At 37.2% G+C, this 23,432-nt stretch overlaps 1 protein-coding gene across 3 annotated transcripts in view; it reads right to left on the bottom strand.

Annotated features, from left to right (window-relative positions):
• Cyp40 (Cyclophilin 40) overlaps positions 1-23,432 on the bottom strand; it is a 164,921-nt gene that overhangs the window by 94,006 nt on the left and 47,483 nt on the right. For all 3 annotated transcript variants that reach the window (XM_067143310.2, XM_067143308.2, XM_067143309.2), the window contains one exon: positions 667-785. In XM_067143310.2, the coding sequence (XP_066999411.2) occupies positions 667-785 (119 nt within the window). The remainder of the gene's footprint in view (positions 1-666; positions 786-23,432) is intronic.

Here is a 23,432-nt window from a genome sequence, read left to right as displayed (position 1 = left end):
ATACCATGACTTCCATATTACTGAGAGTCAGAGCTGTTCTCCTGTGAGACATATTACAATATGCTGAAAATGACCTCTCACTATCAACATTACTGATAAAGCCTGCACTACAGATTCCACAAAATGCCCATATTCTGATTTCATGGAAAGAAGAATGGCAGTCACATCAATATCTTTACCTGCTCTACATGAAATGCCAACTAGCTTCCTAAATCCTGCATATGGTTCAAGATATTGTCATGCTGAAAGTTTTCGAACAATGAGAATTTGCTTTATTAGATGACAGTATCATTTTCTAAATCACCTTTTATTATGCTTCTTGGATCAAAGAGTGATTCTACATAATTTTGTCAATTATTTTCGGATTTTGCTTAAATTTTGAGTTTTAAGCCAAATATTAAAATTTCCCAAAAATGGTCAATTTTGTGCTTTGCAAAAAAACAGGTGCCTCTATTGATATGCTATGCACTCTAGTAAACATGAGGATTAAAATCAAATTCAAAGGAAGAATTAGAACTGAAAAGTCATATTAAGGGAACTTCACTTCACTTCAGGAAAGAAGGGGGAAAAAAATTAAATAAATGGCCAGGAGCAATATTTCATGACATCAGAGATGGCTCTTACAAAATATAAATTATTTAAAAAATATGGTGTCAACAAACTCACCAACGAATATATCTTAGAGCTTTTTTATATTTACGGCCAGCATCAATGTATCTCTTGGCTGAATAAAAGTGATTGCCAGAATCTTTAATTTTTGTTAAGACATCTTCAAGAAAATTTTCCTGTAAATAAGATATAACATTAATAGCTGGGAAAAAATATTGAATATTGTTGAAATCTGCATTAGCTGACCACTCATTAGACAGAGGATATGAATATGCAGACATCAACATAAACATGGAAAACAAGGGTATTCATATTCAATGAAGATAAATGTTATTGGTTTTTATGTCTCACTAGCTACTTTTACAATTTCTGGAGATGCTGGGGTGCCAGAATTTTGTCCTGCAGGAGTTCTTTTATGTGCAAGTAAATCTACTGACACAAGGCTGGAATATTTGAGCACCTTCAAATACCACCAGACTGTGTCAAGATCAAACCTGCCAAATTGCGGTAACAAGGCCAGCGCCTTAACTGTCTGAGCCTTCATTGAAGATTAAATACAAATTTTCCCTTTCAAAGTGGCCAATTCAGAAAGAAAAATCCACAAATCATGTACTTTTCTGTATGACAATGTGTCACTTTGAACTGGTTTCTCTACAGAGCTAGATGGTTATGCGGTACAGGTTGTATTGCTGCAAGCTTGCCTTTAGGACAGAGAGAGTTTCAACCCCACCGTTGGAAGTCCTGAAGATAGTTTTCTCTGATTTTTCATTTTGAAGAAGATAATACTGAGAGTTAAATTCTTCTTCAATCAAAAAAGATGTTCAGCCTTATATATGCACATGAACATTATTTCAGTACATGTTTGTAGTAAATATATAAAATTTAGTGGGATGTAAAACCAATAACATTGTTTCTATTCTTATACTGTAATTATTATTTTATGTGAATAATGCTAGCCTGGTGCAGACCTTTCTAAGGCAGACTTTCCGATAAGGGTGGGTGATGTCAGTGATATATTGTGTGTCAGTGAGGTGGAGGACAGTGTTATGTGTGAGTTGCAGGAATGTGAGGGGCAAAACACCAACATCCAGTCCCGGAGCCAAGGGAATTAAAGGCCCGTTCCCACCTAGTGGAATGGAATGGAATCGAACCGAACAGAATTTGTTTTTAACATGTGTTTAAATGGGAGATAGAGATGGCGATCGCCACGAGTCGAATCGAATTGAACCGAACGGAACAGGATTCTCTGCAGAGAATATTTTTCGACTAGCAGAGCGGAATCGAACAGAATTATCAAGATTCGCGCAACTTCGTAGACGTTCGGGTCGAGCCGATATCTTTAGGACGACCATTTGGCGGCAAATGTGTATCAACTTCAGCTGGAGAGTCAGCTGTTTCTTGGACACGGTCGGGAAAATTTTGTTTTGTGATCGTTTATTTAACTTATTGATACTAGACACGGAAAAACTTATTAGTTTAGTTCAAAAATATAATTTCCTCTGCTACAAGACCCACGAGCATCACTGTAACAACGTAAAAAATAATGCCTGGGAGGATATAAGCAAGGCTATGGAAAACTAAACTTATTATAATATTCAATTTTGTGGTAGGTTTCTGTAGTCTATATACAATTTAATTCATAATTTTTGTTGACTTCATCACCAAATCATGTTATGTTGGAGTCCACATACAGTATATCAGTACGATAATTGACACATCTCACATAGGATGCATCTTTCAGTGTTTATTATATTTTCAGTGAACGATTTCGTAAGTGGCATTTCCTAGGTTTCTAACTGTCATATCTGTGCTGTGCGGTTAGGGTTGTGTAGGTGTGGTTTGTTTTCATTCGGGAGATAGTGAGTTCGAAACCCACTGTCGGCAGCCCTGAAGATGGTTTTCCGTGGTTTCTTCATTTTCACACCAGACAAATGCTGGGTCTGTACCTTAATTAAGGCCACGGTCCTAGCCCTTTCCTATCCCATCGTCATCATAAGACCTATCTGTGTCGGTGCGACGTAAAGCAAATTGTAAAAAAAATAATAAAAAGGAATGTTGAGGTTACCTCGATTAATGATTTCATCCTCCCACGGGACGCAGTCTAATGCATTAAAGTAGTTTTAAAAATGATCACGACCTCCCATTGCATCTGATGTAGCATTTCTTCCTGTAAAAGTTAACTTTTCTGTTAAATTCTACTATCTGAAATAGTTGTTGAAATTGCAGTACAGTAACTCTGAAGTAGGCCTATCGTCAAAACTTCATCGCGCATTCAACATTCAAATAAGTTTGAATACTCTCCTAACTTCATGTACCCAGAAACTTCTCCGATCTCTCGTAATTTTCTACCTCCTCACACCTTCTATCAGACTGTCCACTGCAAGCCTGTGAAGTTTCCCGTAGAATCCTGTTCGATTCTGTTCCGCTAGATGTGAGCGGTCGAGTGGAAATTTCTGCTGTTCGGTTCGATTCGATTCCACTAGGTGGGAGCGAGCCTTAACTGTTACAGATTAAAGTCCCACAACCTAGCCAGGATATGAACCTGGGGCCCCGAGGCCTGGAGGCCAAGATGATGATGATGATGATGATTCTGATTATTAAACGGGGAGTCAATTCATGATATTCATTTGAAAACACCTCAGTGTTGAGGGAGTGACTTCAGTTCTGTGATTTCCACTGCTCCCACCTCCTCATCCCTCTTCACTCAGATTAATAAATATACATACAGGTAATACATGCTTCTCCGAATCTATCATTGCACAAAGAGACTCTAAGACTGTGCAGCAGTTTATTCTTATGAATAAAGAAAATCCTGCCTTGAATATCAAATAACTTTTACCATCTTGGCCACCCTTTCTACTTTCACTTCTTTCAGAATAGCATCATCACTTCTCACCATATTAGCCACATACTGAGCACAGACATGGCATGTGGGATGAAATGAAGACACCTCACAGTGGTTCAGATTCAACATAAAACAACAAGCCCTTCAGCTAATAGTCATAAGATGATGTTTTAGAATCTGTTATCATTCATAATGTTGATGATTTAAGACAGAAATAATATCCTATTAACACATTCATGCCCATCATCTGAGCGACTATTTAAAGGGCTGGCCCAGCTATTCCAGCTGTTAGTGGCAGAGCAAACAACAATGAATTCTTTTCACAATAAGTTCTAAACTGAACAAGATATGGAAACAAAATTTTCCACATACCTTAATGAAGTCCTCTAGTATCTCTGTAGGGTGTGGCAGTTAATGTCAGACTTTCCTGGGTGAATGGAAACACTAAACAACCAAAAAATAGCGTGTTTCACTAATAATTTTATTTTAGAAGCACACTTTGCACCTTCTTCAGGGGAACTTGTCTATATTTGATGGTGGAAACTTTAAGAGAATATACTCTTTTCTCTTCGCATCTAACCTAAATGATGGATCCTTAGCCGGTGCCCTTTTCGGCGGCAAAATTGCAAGACGTTGACTTGGAGCTGATGACGTAGATGGAGCTGAGATTTCGGAGAGAGGTGACTGTACTTGTATGTCGGGTTCACTTTTTACCCCGTTTGAGAATTGCCTGGTGTTCCTTTAGATCTTTTGGTACACCCCTATTCGACCGTATTGTTCCACATACGCCAGTGTTCTGTTCCCGTAATTGTTTCGCGAGTCCAACACTATTCGTAATAATTGTCTATATAGACTGTATACACCTGGCCAAGATAATTTTCAAGCTGCCATAAAACTGTGCTTTGTAAATTCGCATCACTTGCATCATTTATATTGTCCCTACACGCCATGGTTATACTTCAGAACGTGATTATACACACGCCTATGCAATCACAAACCAACTACGCAGCTAGTTGTGCGAGCGCTAGGCTACCTTCAGAAACAAAACAAAGAAAGTGCATTGGGAGGGAAAATCGCCGTGGCCATGTGGTTTTCGGTGAGTAGAAACATTCATAAGGGTATTACTTTCATCTCTCACGCATATATTTGCGACCAAAATAGATCCCAGCTGCGTAGAAACAGCTCGAGTTCAAGGTTGCGCTTATCCGGGCTAACTCGGATACGGTCCACAGCATGGTCACACGCTATAGGCAATAACTCGGATACGGGCGTGAATGTGTTAATTCATTCCATTATATCTTTGCAATAGTAGCTTCATAGCTTAGTAATACTGATTATTTTCTCTTCAATTTGTGGGTATGCAAAACAAATGTGTCTGATCTTTCAGCTCTATCATCATCATCACCATCATCATCATCATCATTTCCTTTTATCCAGCTGTAGCCGGGTAGGGGCAAATATGGTTCCTCTCCACTTTCTTCGGTCTTTCCACCACTCCTCCTCCAACACTGTGTCCCAGACCAGGTTTCTTTCTATAATACTGCGTTGGATTGTACCCTTCCATCTCCACCGTGGTCGTCCACAGCCTCTCCTTCCTTGCATTTGCATTTCCATCACCTTTTTTGGCATTCTATTGTCACTCATTCGCTTTATGTGCCCAAACCATCTTATCGTAATCTATGATCTTCATATCCATATTGACGAACTACACAATTAGAAATATGAAAGGGCTTCCACCTATCAATACTTATTTATTGCACTTATTATGCTACAGTACCGGTTTCGACCCCCTACATAGGGTCATCTTCTGCTGAACGATACATTCACATATAGATCATGAAGCTATGATTAAGATTACATTGTCTGGGGAACGCCATATGATAACAAATATTTGGTCACGTCCAAACGGGGCATGTCAAAATGGAAACTGGCGTGTATGTCACTATGTGTGGACAATGCAATTGTATGTCTATAATGATATGCTTTAGGTCTTAAAATTAGTTTATAAAACACTATCTCCACTAAAAAATAAATATATAAGATAAAAACAATATGTATAGGAACACTTCATGCACATGAAGGTTTGTGTCTTGCATGTTATTCAGTTCATCAGTTGACTTCTGTGTTCAAGTCTTATTTTCATAGTTGTACACTTGGTTGATGTTTTTGGAGCTTGAATGATATGATTTGCTTGTAAAAAAAGAAAAAAGGCAGTACACAACGAGCTCACATATCAAACGCAACTCAACAACACCAATAACAATAATTATAACATCACTGTACAGCTACAGATGGGAAAGGAGCCACCACTTTGAATCCAATGCCACTCAAATTTTACGGATGTCACAGGGCAACATGATTCAATTTTAACATAAAACAACAAGATTCAACACACAGCAGAGCTGAATATACATATTTTATCCTAATTGTATCCATACACCTGGCATTCTTTTTAAACTTGGAAAGTGTTTTATTCTATGTATTGCCCCCTTTATACCTGGCATGCTCAGCAAAGAGAGAGAGTCTCAAGGGTGGACCCTTCGCTGTCTGGCTTCACTTATTTTTGAAGGCAGGGAAAGAGACAAGGACTAGCGACAATAATACAAAAAGATTTAAACAACAGGTTTTTGGCATTTATTAACACTAGCACTCAATAGCAATTAACAAATTAACATTAAATAAATCTTGATGGTAATTCAAAATTAAATTCTTCTAAGCCAGTTCCCTTAGATACAGCATTTAATTCCTCCAACCCATTAGAAGTCAAAATATGCTGCAAGTATACAGATTTATATTAGCCTACTTCTGGCTCAAAAAAAAAAAGGAGGACCTTCTCTTAGTAATGCTGTAATTATTTACAAGTTGAAAACAAAACAAATCTCATTGAGCTATCTGACTCATAACTGGTCTCAAGCATTTAAATTATCAGATCCATTCATGTCAACATCCATTATTTCAAATGAAAATTTAAATTCCTTGAGTAACTGAAAAAAATTATGGCGTCAAGATTTTACAAAAAAAAATATTTAATCACGTTGTTATACTTGTGGATAATCTTACATTACATCATCCCATTCATCAAACGTGAGATCCATTGAACTGAACTTTAAAAAAATTTGTTCAGAAAACATTACTTAAAGATCTCTCTATCAGAATTATTTCCATCAAATTGTACTCGTACAATAATTATTTCCACGAAACTTCCTTTAATATTTGATTGAACAACACGTGAAGTTAATCTTTAACATCTGACGCCTTGAGAAATTTTAATGTTACAAGCTTTACAATAACAGTGAACTTTGTCCAGACGCATGAAATAACCCTTCCTTATTCATTAGTGTCTAATACTTTGACCTTATCTCAACTTAATTTTAAAATAAAATTTACTAAAGATTTAACTTTCAATAAGTCAGATCAACTCAAACAACGGTGCTGATAACCTGGGTCCAACATGATGAACATGTGGCCGGGTCAAAACCACATTTCAAAAAAAAATATCACAAGTCACCGAAATTCATACATCACACACACAGCATTCACACAAAGACACAAGAGAATTATTTACATTATTTACAACGAATCCTAGACTTTGAATTTTATATTTTGATTTTTACCCAAGGCACATGAAATATCACGATGACGGTATCGGTTTAAAAAAATCCATGTACGTCTCTCAGAAATGTGATGAAATCTGAGTGATCACTTAGTCAAAGATGATGAAAATTTCACAACGTTGGTCATAACATCAGCGGCTGACATCTGGAAGAATTGTCGTCTACAGATACGCACATAGTACAGGTCAAACATTATCATTCGCATTCATGGTTCATGAGTCACGACATTATTATTACTTAACTCTACATTTATCAATCAACACGTGCTCCACACTTGAAGAAATTAAGTTTAAGTTTACCACACACATACTCTTCAAATAAAATTCAAAAAATGAATTCAATAATTCAATAAACACAGTAAACGATCCGTCGGGATTCTGCCATATTCCAGGCCCATATTCGTCCTAATTGAGCACACATTAACATCTTACAGCAAGATCAAGCACTATTTAAACTCACGACTCTTACTCTTTCATTTAACCCGAGGTGGAATTTTTATCATTATTATTATTAGATGTGCTAGATATTAAATTTACGTAAGCCAGAGTTCGACAATAAGCCAGATGACACTAACACGTGTTGAATCCAACAAGAAAATTTACATTGAAGTTCAGCATAACAAACATGCCGTAAATCTGTCCCACATAGCTTCCACATTGGAAATATTTTTAAAATTAAATTATTATTTATCGATGAGGACAATGATTTTTAAACAACACCGGACTACTAAATGGGACATTTGGAGTAATCCTAGAAGACACGTGCACATCCTAGCTACTCTAATAGAATCCAATAATCACTCACACACAACCTGACAACACCATTTCCCATGTGAAAGAAGGATGAAAATATTAACTACTACTGCAAATCTAGAAGAAATACTACCACTAATGAATAAGTAAGCATTATTTCTACAAAGATGAACAGATAAAACATTAGAAAAGGGTACTTAAATGCATGATGAAACTGGATCTCTGCCGATGATCTGGAATTACTGGATCACATGTTGTTGGTTATCTGCTTCCGTCATTATCTCCCCATGTTAGATGTCGCTTACATTTTAGTACACCATCGCAGCAGTGAAGTTCAATGCAGAAATACTGTAGGGTTCCTCTTCAGATCGTTGAAACGTCTTGACGAACTCCAATAGCCACGTGGCGATCCTCTTCTTTCTTCTAGTACGGTGAAAGCTGAACCTGACATAAATTTTTAGAAGATATTCCACACACAATTACGTTGAGTTTAGAGATGAACAACACGTAACTTAGCCTGCGAAAATCTGCCAGACTCGCTGATTATTGTACTATGAGAAGGTACTGCCACTGAGTAGAAATATTGCCGAGTCCAGTGACAGAGTGTCTACGTCGTAAAATCCCAGAAGAATGCAAGTACGAGCCAGTAGAACAAATACATAGAGCGCGAATAATTAAGAGTAAGAGAGCGTTTCTTCTGAAAACTTGGGTATTTAAGCATTTCTCAAGGTGGGTGTGTCTCCACATTGACTCGTAATTGGCCACCGTCTTACACCTGATAGGTCATTACAATTCTCGAAAGTACTCTCACTCAAAGACTCTGGCACGTGTAATTTACCTTGCAGTGGCCTTGGACGTTCCCAGTGGGTCATGTGACACAGCTGACTGGTTGATTGAAAATCAATACTTTGCTCTCGGCTGGTGAGAACCAGTTCCGTACATGCGGACATGTCTATCTATAATCCAGGACTGGAAATATATCACCCGTACTAATGAAATGATAGCCTCTTACTTAAATACACAATAAAATTTTTATTGTAGGCCAAATTTGAAGGGGGCAGTATATACTTGAAAATAAAAATCTTTTATACATATAATGTGATAATTTTACAAGCAAATCATATCATTCAAGCTCCAAAAACATCAACCAAGTGTACAACTACAAAAACAAGACTTAACAGATGTCAACCGATGAACTGAATAACACACAAGACACAAACGTTCATGTGCATGAAGTGTTCCTACATATATTGTTTTTATCTTATATACTTCTAAGTTAGTTTTAAGTGGAGATAGTGTTTTATAAACTAATTTTAAGACCTAAAGCATATCATTATAGATATACAATTGCATTGTCACACATAGTGACATACACGCCAGTTCCCGTTTTGACATGCCCCATTGGGACGTGACCAAATATTTGTTATCATATGGCATTCCCCAGACAATGTAATCTTAATCATAGCTTCATGATCTATATGTGAATATATTGTTCAGCTGACAGTGACCCTATGTAGGGGGTCAAAACCGGTACTGTAGCATAATACGTGCAATAAATAAGTATTGATAGGTGGAAGCCCTTTCCTATTTCTAATTGCAAACCATCTTAGTCGGCTCTTCTCTCAGATCTACCAATCCTACCATAATTGAAAATGGCATTGATATCTACCAAAAAAATAAATATAGGCAATTATTTGGAGCCATCAAGTGAGATAAGTCTGGAAAATGTAAGTACACTAACAATAGTTATTGTTACGGGGTTACCCATGGAGCAGAAAGAGGTTAAAGAAGGTGCTGGGGTGAATGGGTCTATCTACAATATCAAAATTAATTTTAAAACTTGAACTGAAGGTTATATTTTTAGAACTTCAAAACTTAACAATTTTTCATAATATTGTACATCAAGGTACAATGACAATCATGAAACAAGTCTAGGAAAATCCAAGATAAGTGAACCTTACAGATCCTGGGCTTCAGGGCCCTCGCTTTACAATTTCTGAGCTCCCAACTCAAATTTACAAAAGAGCACTAATTTATTCAAGGGCAGAAATCCCCTAATTCATGGAGCACTTGCTCCCAAAATACAATTTCTAATCTTCTAGAGGTACTCGTTAATCTTACAAAAACTTTGAAAAAGAGCTAACAGGCTCTCAGTTTTCCAAGCCTACTCAAGGCACAACTTACAATTTGAAAAATGATTTTATACAGGGCTATTTAATACCCAACCTATGGGGCCTTCATGGAAAAGAACAGGTTAAATAACTGGCCCAAACACAAAAGGAAAGGAGGCATAGACTGCACTCCAAGACAATAAAAACCTAAAAACCTAAAGGGCTCTAGGCCGATGAAACAGGGGCTATTCCCAAACTACTGAGGTGACTGGTATAGAAATTACTTTACCACATTACAGAAAAACAGTTACAAAACGTAGTCACCTCAAACCAAGATAAAGGGGAGCTCAAGAGGGTAATTCACTCTCTACCCCCGATTTACAATTAAAGGGTTTACGAAGTTTTTGCATTAGCCAAAAGGTGATTTACATTTTAGAAAAGTAGGTTACATAGTTAATGATTCGGACCTTTCCCTCGGATTAAACTGCGGAGGTAGCAAGAAAGAATAACGTTATGTGGCCATTACCTTGTAGATGTTCTAGCTGCCGACGAAAGAGGCCGCCCGCCTCCTGCTTAACACACACACTCAGAGAGATGACGATCAATTGGCCAAAAAACGTAAAAAGCTGCAATTTATAAACCATCACGGAAGGTTTAAGATCATTCAAGACTAAACTAGCCACACCCTCTCAATTATATTGGTTGAGTTCAAAAGTAACACTCAGAATCGAACAAGAAGCCTGTGATCGGTTGAAAATTAATTACAGAAATTAGTGATTGGCTAGATTCAAAAGTGGCAGGAAGAAAAAGAAATATTGCCTACCCAAAAATAAATGAACATCAATCAGTTACAAAAACCTAGAAATACAAAACTTCTTTAAATTATAAGCTCTTACACCTCGCACCAGGGTGCATGATCATAGTTTTTTGGTAGTGTCACCTATGGAAGAATGTCCAAACTTCTTGATGAATGGCAAACAAAACAAGGAGAAATTCACTCAGTTTAGGAAACTGCACAATAACAAAATTACATAATATTTTGGTGGTGACATCATCTGATTAAAGTTCCAATTTGTTGTGTTATTAGTTCCACTTTTGATTGATAGAGGAGTTCATTTAGGCGCTAATTTAGAATGCGCGGCGTTGAGGTGTACCTCCCGGTACAGTTATCTACAATGAAATTCTAAAAGAATTCAATTATATTAGGTCCACCGATTCAATACACTTCTGCCATTTATTAAGTGGTCTGTTTAAAAGTTATATAGTTGTTTAAAATACCTTGGAAATGTTTCGATCTAGCTTAGAGGTCATCAGAAAAATAACAAAGAAGAAAGACATACAACAAAAACAGTGATACATAAAAATCTGAGATAAAATACAGTCAACAAATGCAATGGGAGATTATGTTAAAATGTACATAGCTTCAATATTAAAAATGTATTCAACAAGTACAATGGAAACTGTTAAAAATGTACATGGATTCAAACTTGGACAAAATACTTAAAGAATTGTGAAGACAGTGACAAAACAGTATTCTCTCTCTTTTGTTTTTTAAGTTTAAACCAAAAGAAAGATTATACTGATTTTACTGATGTCACCTTCACTTTAAACAGCAATAACCTATACCAAATCTCAAAAAAAAAAAAAAAAAAAAAAAAAAAAAAAAAAAAAAAAAAAAAAAAAAAAAAAAGAAACTCAATGTCGCCTTTAGAACAACACTACTTCTAAACTATTCTATAACACAAACACACACATCCAACAAACATTTGCAATCAGGGGTCTACAAGTTGACGTGCCACTAGTGCAATGCCAGCTATATCGGACAAACTGGGAGAAACGTTCATATCCACTACAAAGAACATGTTAATGCAGCTAAATACAAAAGATTTTCTGCTATGAGTGAACACATGAAAGATCACAATCACTCATTCTCCACCATAGATAAAGATCTAAATATCCTACATATAACCAAAAAGGAAACTTTATTTAACATTTTAGAAAACATTCATATAAACTTTGATAAAAAATCAAATCCCATTTATTATCTTAACGAAATCCAAGGAAAAACTAACATCCTGGTTGACACAACAGTTGAGAAAGATTTTAAGCAAAGCTCAATTAAATCTGTCACAACACACATTACTGGTCCGTCCGCCAATACTTCCACTCACTCTCCCTCCCCTCAGCTGCAGTTTCTCCCACCCAACGCAACATCGGAACGGTCGCCAGTCAGTGTGGAGGTCAACATCGACCCAACCTGATCTGCACAAGCATACGGCTGGAGGAAAGAAGAAGTGAGTAATATTTTGCGACTTCTCATACTATCTTTAACCTCTACCTCATTTTTCGTTCTCATATTTGGCTTTTTATTTCCACTTTCAGATCCCAGCTATACCTGTGATGCAATACAACAGATGTTTTAAAAACTTCACTCCATTTCCAGAAACATGACAGATTAGAACAACTTTTACAAGTTTCCTTCCTATGACATGTATTTTTCACTATGACAAAAACACCTTCATGATCACTTTGCAACCTATCACTTATGTAACTCTACAGAGCTCACCTGATTTTATCAGCACCATGTCTGGAATATTTTTATCTCTAGTTGATTCCGTCACTTTCTGAGTCAGCTGTCCTTCCCATATTAACTTACTCACCATTTGTTGTTCATGTTTTCTGTCATTCACATTCCCTTTCCAGTTAACATTTGGTAAATTGAGGTCACCTGCTACAATAACATTTCTTCCTGTATTTTTTTTTACTTTCTATTTATTTATGTCATATTCATCAATACGGGCCTAATAATGAAATTCACCGCTTAAATATTTCTTTCTATGTTGTTCCCCACATAGCTGATTATTTGATATCATAATTCTGAATCAATCAATCAATCAATCAATCAATCAATCAATCAATCAATCAATCAATCAATCAATCAATCAATCAATCAATCAATCAATCAATCAATCAATCAATCAATCAATCAAACAATCACTATTGATCTAGCCTTTTCTTAAATTATTGCAAAGAAATTGGAAATTTATTGAACATCCACCTTGGTAAGTTATCCAAACCCTACCTCCCTTTCTTAGAAACAAATATTTGCCTCAATTTGTCCTCTTGAATTCCAAATTTATCTTCATATTATGATCTTTCCTACTATTAAAGACACCACTCAAACTTATTTGTCTCCTAATGTCATTCCATGCCATCCGCAAGCCTCACACAATTAATATTTGTCAAGGAACACGAATTGGTTCAGCGTTTGGAATAGAGTAAAGTCTCCCTTAACCTCAGATTTATTCTCAAAATGATGTATGCACACTAGTTTTGTCATCAACTTCCTAATCCATTTCTCTCTTAATGTTTTATTATGTAGAAAACTTACGAACAGTTGTGTGAGAGGCATTGCCGTAGTTGGACTTAATACTAGTTCACAACACAATCAAAAGTCAAAAGAAATGCATTCTCATAATACTGCACAATTACAGATGCTAAGTGTCAACTGACTCATATAAATACACTCGCATGCTTATATTCTATAAACAAAGTAATATTTATCATCAACTTTCATTAAGTTACACCGACTACATACGATAACAACAATCCAAACTAAACCCATATTTCCAAAAAGACCGGCTGTTCATTTTGCCATCTTTGAACGATCGAGAGTAGCATTAAGGTCTGAGCAAGACCAAGACAGACTCAATCCTAAATATTGTAGTTGATCTTGGTCTGAGGATTGGAGTCTGTCTTGCTCGCATGTACACTTGCGAGCTCTCTTGCCGACATTGGAAGGCGATGTTGGAGTCGAGTAGTAATACCCGTCGGCTGCTGTTCTCTAAAAGAAAATTCAAAACGAAAGAGGACAACATGTTTTCGTTATAAATGCGTAAATAATGTGGATTTCTATATTAACTTACTCACTATTCACTGTTCGTGCTTTCTGTCATTCACATTCCTTTCCCAGTTAACATTTGGTAAACTGAGGTCACCTGCTACAATAACATTTCTTCCTGTATTTTTTTTTTTTTTTTTTACTTTATTTATTTATGTCATATTCATCAATACGGGCCTAATAATGAAATTCACCGCTTAAACATTTCTTTCTGTTGTTCCCCACATAGCTGATTATCTGACATAATAATTCTGCATCAGCAATCAATTGATCGATCGATCGATCAATCAATCAATCAATCAATCAATCAATCAATCAATCAATCAATCAATCAATCAATCAATCAATCACTACTGATCTTTTTATTTTATTTTAACAATTGCAAAGTAATTGGAAATTTATTGAACATCTCCCTTGGTAAGTTATCCAATCCCTACCTCCCCTTCCTATAAACAAAATTTGCCCCAATTTGTCCTCTTGAATTCCAACTTTATCTTCATATTGTGATCTTTCCTACTATTAAAGACACCACAATTTATTTGTCTCCTAATGTCATTCCATGCCATCTCTCCACTGACAGCTTGGAACATACCACTTATACGAGAAATAACAAAGGTATTTTATTGGTCCACCTATTCAATACTATCCACTGTTATGTGGTTACATTTATAAACAGGTTTTGCCCTTTATAGACAGCATTTTCAGCCTTTAGTCAATCTTAAAATGTTAAACTTAAATATTAAATAAAAATATGAAACAAGAAGCTGGATAACTAACATTGTAAAGCTAAAACTAGTCATTAAAATATCGACAACACTAAATTAAAACTGTGATAACATAATAGATTAAAAACTATCTCAACGTCAGTCTAAAACCATGCATCTGAAACTAAAACTAGAACTAGATCTTCATCCTTCTAGAATGTGTGGAACGTGTATATTCTCGAATATGTAATTCCAAGATAGTCACAAAAGATCTTGCCCAAAGTTAAAGTTCATGTGTTCAAACTGAATAAATATGATTGCATTTGTAAAAGAATATAAATTTTGACTGAGTTATGAAATACGTAGTTGGTGCATCTTAAATACCGGTAATATAATGTGTGAGTATGCAAAGTTTGTCATTAGAGACAGTTATAAAATAAGAATTACTGCTGAGAATATCATAAAAGTTAACTATAGATGAATATGCAGTCACATTGGATGTAAGGCCCTTTGTAGAGAATACTTGATAGTTGAATGGAACGTCATTTCTCTGGAATGAAATGAAAAGGAAAGAATTTTTAAACCCCTGAAAGAGCTAAAAGATTCCCTATTTGGCTGGACTAGAACTGGTACTTACAGATAAATCTAGATGTTATATATGTCCTCCCATTACGGCAGTGTTAGCTTGTCTGTTGGTTCTACTCCTAGTGTTATATCTATGTGGCAGAGGCGGTGGGAAACATGTAGGGGGAAGGGTTGGGGAATGAGGGGGAGAAGAAGGGTAGGTGGAGCCTTATGAGTCAGAGCTGTTAAAGGAGGGGAGGTACTCTGAATGGCAGGAGCGGGTCTGATATTTGGAGAGCTGGAGGGAGTCCTTAAAACTATAGAACTGAATATACGAGGGAACTTATCTATACTTGATTTAACCATATTCAATAGCTCAGGTGTCAACTCATGTAATCAGCTTTTGACGCCTGTGAGATCATTAAGATTCTAATCTTTGTTGTAAGTTTGATCCAAAAAAAAATAGATATAAACATTCTAGCTCATTTAAGAGTTTACCTTTTCTCATATTCCTAATTATTGTCAATTCCTTCTCTATCGAAGTGAAGTGAATCTTGTAAATTTAACATTTTAAGATTGACTAAAGGCTGAAGATGCCCTCTAGAAAGGGTGAAACATGTACCGTAAAGCTCTATATTTGTTTATAAATGTAACCACATTACAGTGGATAGTATTGAATAGGTGGACCAATAAAATAACTTTGTTATTTCTTGTATATAATTTTCAATACGGAAAAATCATTGAGGATAATAACCTGTAACATACCACTTAGTCGAACAGCTTGTCTCCTTTCTCCCAAGTATTCCTAGCCTAAACTTTGCAACTTTTTTGTGACGCTATTCCTTTGTCGGAAATCACCCAGAAAAAATCGAGCTGTTTTTCTTTGGATTTATTCCAGTTCTTGAATCAAATAATCCTGGTGAGGGTCCCATACACTGGAACCATACTCTAGTTGGGGGTCTTACCAGACACTTAAATGCCATTTCCTTTACATCCTTACTACAACCCCTAATCTTATTTATGCGATCACCCCAATGAAGATATTTTCTTATATTAACACCTAGGTACTTACAATGATCCCCATAAGGAACTTTCACCCCATCAACAGAGTAATTAAAACTGAGAGGACTTTTCTTACTTGTGAAACTCACAACTTGACTTTTAACCCAGTTTATAATCATACTACTGCCTACTGTCCATTTCACAACATTATCGAGGTCATTTTGCAGTTGCTCACAATCTTGTAACATTTGTTACTCTATACAGAATAGCAACATCTGCCAAAAGCCTTATCTCTGATTCCGCTTCTTTACTCAAATCATTTATATATATATATGAAAACATAAAAGTCCAATAATACCGCCTTGAGGAATTCCCCTCTTAATTATTACAGGGTCAGATAAAAGCTTTGCCTACTCTAATTCTCTGAGTTCTATTTTTTAGAAATATAGCCACACATTCAGTTACTCTTTTGTCTAGTCCAAATGCATTCAATTTTGCCAGTAGTCTTCCATGATCTACCCTATCAAATGCCTTAGATATGTCAATCATGATACAGTCCACTTGACCTCCTTAATCCAAGATATCTGCTATACCTTGCTGGAATCCTACAAGTTGAGCTTCAGTGGAATAACCTTTACCAAACCCGAACCAGTTACTAATTTCACAAACATGTTTAATATAATCAGAAAATATGCTCTCCCAAAGCTTACATGCAATGCATGTCGAACAGACCGGCCTTTAATTTTCAGCTTTATGTCTATCACCCCTTCCTTTATACATAGGGTTACTAGAACAACTCTCCATTCATTTGGTATAGCTCCTTCAACCATACAATAATCAAGTACTTCAGATGTGGTACTATATCCCAACCCACTGTCTTTAGTATATCCCCAGAAATCTTATCAATTCCAGCTACTTTTCTAGTTTTCAACTGTCGTATCTTATTGTAAATGTCATTGTTATCATAGGTATATTTTAATACTTCTTTAGTACTGTATTAGTCACCTCCTCTATCTGGACATAATCCTTGTAACCAACAATCTTTATATACTGCTGACTGAAGACTATTGCCTTCTGAAGATCCTTGCATACACACTCTCCTAGTTCATTAGCACGTTCACTGCGTATTAGCAGAGCATGACATACCCACCAACCTGAGCAAAATATTTGTGTGGGACTCTTTTTAAAAGTTGTAATTATCGAAGTTTTGTACCTTCTATCGAACTCATGGACTTATCCCACTCACACGCCTAGTGCGTGACCCGCACGGTTGTTGAAATCGCGAAGTAATACTGGTCACCAGATGGATCACGTGCCACGCGCGTCGGTAGATTACTGTGCATTATTTACCTCGGATAGCAAACAAATGCATAAAGTATGTTACAGACATAAATATATCCATATATACACTTCTCTATTACAGAATTTGACAAGCAAAAATGAAATACTTTGGCTAATTGGGTAGGTCTCGTGATGTTGAAGGAACCACATTGTCGGCCATAAGAAAAAATATAAATAAAATGATAACATACGCATCACGACGCAGTCAAAAATGATTACTGCACGTTCTTTCAAGTTACTTATAAATGTGATGAGGAATAAATAACAATTAGAAGTTCTTTCGTGTTATACACATATATGATGCAAGAATAAATGACAATTACAAGTCCAGTTCTTTTACTGAACATATTGCAGTAGTGGAATTTATTTATTTCAAAAGCGGAACCACTCGTAATTCTCCTGAAGAATTAATAAACAGAAAATGCAGTGTCTTAGCTTGCTTTGAAGTGGTCTTTCTGCTCAAAGATCCCATGAATAAATGATGACGTATGATGACATCCCCTCCACAGCTGGTTCTAGACTGGCGTTCCGCCCAGGGAGGCGTCCCGATTTATAACAAATCCAGGTGCGCGTGTAAGGAAGCCAGCACTTCCCTGGACGGAGCGTCAGCCGGGTTAGCTGCGGAGGCAATGGGTTGCCACGAGAGGGTAACCCCCCTCTCCATTGCTTTATTCAACAATCTGAGGTACAAGATAAACAAATATACATGAGAATGAAGAACTGGCCCTCGGCCTGTCCGTAGAGTCCACAATGTCACAGCACTGTCGGTGTACACATATAAAGTTCGCACTGATTCAGGCAAGTCTGTCAAGTACCAGAGGGCAGCCATCACCGCTGCTGTCGTCTTGGCGGCGTGTATGGGCGCTGGAGCTGCGAATGCCTGGGCCCATCCCTGGCTGTGGAGCGGCGCGACTGCAGCGACGGAGTTCGGCGTCGCATCGGCGTATATTGAGTCCGTTGGAGCGTAGTGGAGGACCCGTCGTGGCGTGGCTATAAAGTTGGGGGTGAGAAGACGTCTAATCCAGTACGCCTCTCCGGAGAGGGCGTGTTTCGCCAGGAAATATGGCCATGCCATGACGTATGCACACCACGACAGGTATCCCACAATCTGCTCTCGCTCGCTCTGATCAGCTGTTGGATGAGAGGTATCAGCTGTAGAATCCGCTGTTGCGTAGCATGACTGAGGGTGAGTTCGGCTGCCTGGACGTCGATCGTCACCCCCAGGTAGGTCAGGATGTTGACAGGCTGTAGAATCGACTTCTTTCTGTTGATAGTGATACCCAGAATCACCTCGATGTATAGAACGATGTCCTCTGCCATGCGATTGTCCAGATGTTCACCATGCAGCAGCCAGTTGTCCAAGTAAGCGATGAACTTGATAGGGAATTCCTGTTGGAGTATTTCGCCAACTGCCGTCGCCCAGCGCTGTATGATAGATGGGGCGAGGGAATGCCCCATCGGTAGACGTGTCCAGACGTAAGATTTCTGGCGATAGTTGACCCCCCAGGGGTGTCGTGTATGGGGGTCAAGTCCAATTTGATAGAAGCCGCTGGTGAGATCCAACTTGATGGCCTGATGTGTAGGTGGAATGGAGGCAAGCGCCTCTGCTGGAACGAGAAGTGTGGGCGCTCGATGTAGGGTGTCCAAGAGGACAGATCATAGATGACTCGCGCTGCGCCTGTCTCTTTGGGAACCAGTAATATTGGGAAGGCTGAGGTAGGCTTGTCCGGCTCTAATATCTTGTTGTCGAGAAGGTCCTTGATGACTTGATCCATGAGTTCCGAGGGTCTGGTGGGACGGAACACGGGCGGTGCGTCCCGTGGCCGTGGCAGATACACCCCTCGGTCCATTATGCGTTGGGCAAATATGGCTATGGATGAATCTGCTAGTAGACTGGACTTACGCGATGTGCGGGATGACAATTAGAGCCTTTCTTACCATGCAGGAAACCTGTGATTTACATTTCCTAGCAACCGTCCCATGACGCGCTAGGCGCGTGCTCCGCACCTGCTTATATAGTGGCGCACTGAACGTGTTAATGATTCCTGGAATGTCCTTGGAACCTGTTTCTGCCTTAAAGTACTTATACATATACTTTCATTTTTGACTAAAATTTGTATGACTGCCAATCATGTTTGCCATCATGTTATCCTTAGCTGACTTCTTTGCTAGATACAATTTCCTAGTAAGTTCCTTCAATTTCTCCTTACTTCCACAGCCATTTCTAACTCTATTTCTTTCCAACCTGCTCCTCCTTCTTAGTCTCTTTACTTCTCTGTTATAATATAGTGGGTCTTTACCATTCCTTATCACCTTTAAAGGTACAAACCTGTTTTCACATTCCTCAACAATTGCTTTAAATCTATCCTACAGTCTGTTTACAATTTTATGTACCATTTTCCACCCATCATAGTTTTTTAAACTCTCTCATGCCTGTTTTATCAGCCATATGGTACTGCCTAATACAGTAGTCCTACTTTTAAAACACCTTCCCTTCCATCACATTTATTTTTAACTACCACCAAAATAGCTTTGTGATCACTAATACTATCTATTACTTTGGTTTCTCTACAGAGCTTATCTGGTTTTACCAGCACCAAGTCCAGAATATTCTTCATTCTGGTTGGTTCCATCACTTTCTGAATCAGCTGTCCTTCTCATATTAACTTCCTGTCGTACATATTACCCTCCCAATTGAAATGTGGTAAATTGAGATCACCCGGCACAATCACGTCATATGCCCTTCTCCTTAAAACATTAGACCACATGTCTTCTACAATTCCACATTTTCCTTCCTGTTCATCTTTTACACCTACTGAATCCTGTACATTGTTTGTGGGAGGCCTACCTTCCTTCCTGTCCTCTGAGAGAATCCTAATTATCTCCCTCAAACTCTCCAACTCCTCCCTAATACTCCTTAATGCCTGGCCACACCCACAGTTTCTACATTTGTACACCTTAGCCATCTTTACGGAATAATGAAAATGAAATAAAAAATAAAATAACTTATTCTGTGCAAAAAAAAAAAAAATGAAAGAAATATTGTCTAGGATAGTACACGAAGATCACACGACAATAAGGTAATTAATATACTACTATAAAAAATTTCTCAAACAACCTGGGAGATAAAGTAATTATGAAAAACACGTGTAAATGCGGTGGTACTTTTCTATCTTTTGGGAAGGTGTTAAAAATACTTTACATGTGTTAATTGTAATATATTTTTACCCTACAGCACCCTAACAGGAAGAAAACTGCTGCTAAGTACTGAATATCGAAAGGAATACACAAGAATAACACAATTCTAAACAGCAGTTAAGCCAATCCTAATTACAACAACAGAATTCTAGTAAGAGAGTTTCTAGAGATACTAGATACTAGAGATACTTCTACTACACAAATATTACACAGTAATAGGATCTTATTCTTCTTCATCCTTTCCCTTTTCCAGATTCTCTCTGGGGAGGGTAGTGTACCAAAGCCCTCCACCTTACTTGATCTTTCCACCACTCCTCTTCTAGTATGTAATTGCTATCGACTCCTCTATTTGTAATACAGTCCACGAAAGAGCTCCTCCATCCCATTCTAGGCCGTCCCCTAGGCCTCTTTGCAGTCTCTGTTTCCATGAATGTTCTCTTTGATATTCTGTCTGCTGACATTCTCATCAAGTGTCCAAACAATTTCAGATTTGCTAAATCAATCTCTTCTCGAAGTTTACACACTCCCACGCTTCTCCTTATTTCCTCATTTTGTATTCTATCTCGTCTTGTCTTTCCCTGTATGCTCCTCAAGAACCTCATTTCAGCTACTTTGTTTCCGCTAATCAACGTCCAGGCTGCTGAAGCATAGGTCAGCATAGTTTTAAAATAGGACAAGTATAAAACATTCTTGCACTTCATTGGCACATCTTTGTTCCATAGAATGTCTCTCACACAATGGTAGAAACTTGCAGACTGCTGTATTCTTAAATAATAGAATATGCACGCTTAATTTCTAATAAGATACTACAATACACTACCATAATTTTTAAACTATGTTCAGATGTATCCTAATTACAATAGGTTATTACTAAGCACAAACAGAAATGAAAATTGCAATTAAAGTTTGAAATTTGCAAGAACTTCTCAAGGATTACCAAAAACAGTAAATGCATAGACAGATTATTATTAGTACTATTTTTCCTACTATGGTCTAATCAAGGAGGATAGAATGAGTCTAATAGAAATGAAAACTGCTGTTTGGTTAAATGCTGAAATATCAAAGGGGTTACCATACAAAAAGATACACACGAACATAGCAGGCACGATACTATCTAATATAGCCTACCATATCTACACTACAATTCTCAACTGAAATGTGGTTATGTGATTATTACAGCTGGTGGATTACTATTACTTTCCCTACTCTGCAGGACGGAGAATAAAAGTGTCCTTAAATGCTGAAAAATAAAGAGGTGTCTACAATAATTTCTCATAAATCTTCTGTCAAAACTACACAGGAGACTTGAACTGCAATTTAGGGGTAACTTATAGAAATTTGATTATTAACTTTTACTCAATGAATAATCAAAGATGCAAAGTACAAAGTTGCAACTGTTTGTGAATAAAATAAAATAAAATAAAATAAAATAAATAAAATAAAATAAAATAAAATAAAAAATAAAAAAATAAATAAAATAAAATAAAATAAATACAAATAATTAATCGAAATGTCCATAGTATGGGCGCCAGAGTTCACCAGAATGGATCCTTCGAATTCAAATAGAGCATGATAATAATTCTTTCTCTCCCAGGGCATGTACATAAAAGCTATGTACTGGTACATCTGCTTCAGGCCTTACCTAACCTTCTGAAAATGACTAAATACATAGGAAATGCACCTAGGTTCATCAATAACTCCACTGATTCTAAAATAAGTAACTATATTCTCATATTATCATTTCGACTTTCACGGCCCGTGTAACTATTCATGAGGTATATATTTGGGCTTATGCCGTGTACTTAATTATTAAAAAACACACTCAACGCGTTTCGAAAGAACCTTGCCTTTCTTCATCAGGAGACACAGAGAAAATGAAACAGCGCATAACAGGTTGTAACGTTCCAGACGTTACAGTGTGATTATGTTAATTTTATTATGTGTAATTAATTCAGGAAGTTAACGTCATGATATTTATTTTGGTATGTAATTGTATTATAATTCATGTTTAATCATTTGCTCACTATCATTTCATTACTTTGTAACTACGACTTGTAAACGAGGGCTGAATATCCTAATATTCACTTAGATTCTTGCGACAGTTGGTTAAAATTAACTTGCAGTAGATTTCAGTTATCTTGCCACATCACCGAGGAGGAAGGGAGGACAAATTTAGACATCAAGTTCTGAGAAAAGCGAGCACGTGTTCACGCGTCCTAACGTAAGCTACCGTATTTCGACCAGAATTATTCGAACTGATCAACGCCTATATTTTCAAAGGAGCGTCATGTTGCCATGGATACTGAGTGAAAGGACGAATAGAAGAACAGTTGATATCATGATTTTGGCCCGTCAACTCTAAAATCTAGAGTGGGGAGAGAAGTGTCATCTGATTGGACCACGTGTAGCGGCCTGTAATTAGCGCGAGAGAAGGTTATAAGAGGGCGTGTTGGAGCTCCTGGAGGGTCTCTCTACAACGTCTTATTCGCTTCTGCGAGTCTCTCTACATTATTCTACGATCTTCTACGAGGCTTCTACTTGATTTTCTAATTGATTCTGCGTCTCGATACTTAGAAATTCTGAATGAGGGGTGTATAGCCACTCTCATGAGGAAGTACGTACAGCACGGCTACAAGACCGGTTTGAACCAGTCTAAGTCAATAGATAGTTTTAATCTAGATAGAAATGAAACTTCAGAGAACATTATCAGTAAAGTTGGAAGGATTCTTAATTGAGTATCCTCTCCATATAACCCAAGGTGGTTCTTCTAACTGTGACATAGGGCTTATCT

Source organism: Anabrus simplex, chromosome 3 (assembly GCF_040414725.1).
Source record: "Anabrus simplex isolate iqAnaSimp1 chromosome 3, ASM4041472v1, whole genome shotgun sequence".
NCBI lineage: Eukaryota > Metazoa > Arthropoda > Insecta > Orthoptera > Tettigoniidae > Anabrus > Anabrus simplex.
Note: the sequence above shows the minus strand (reverse complement) of the source record. Positions and strands in the feature narration are given on the sequence as shown.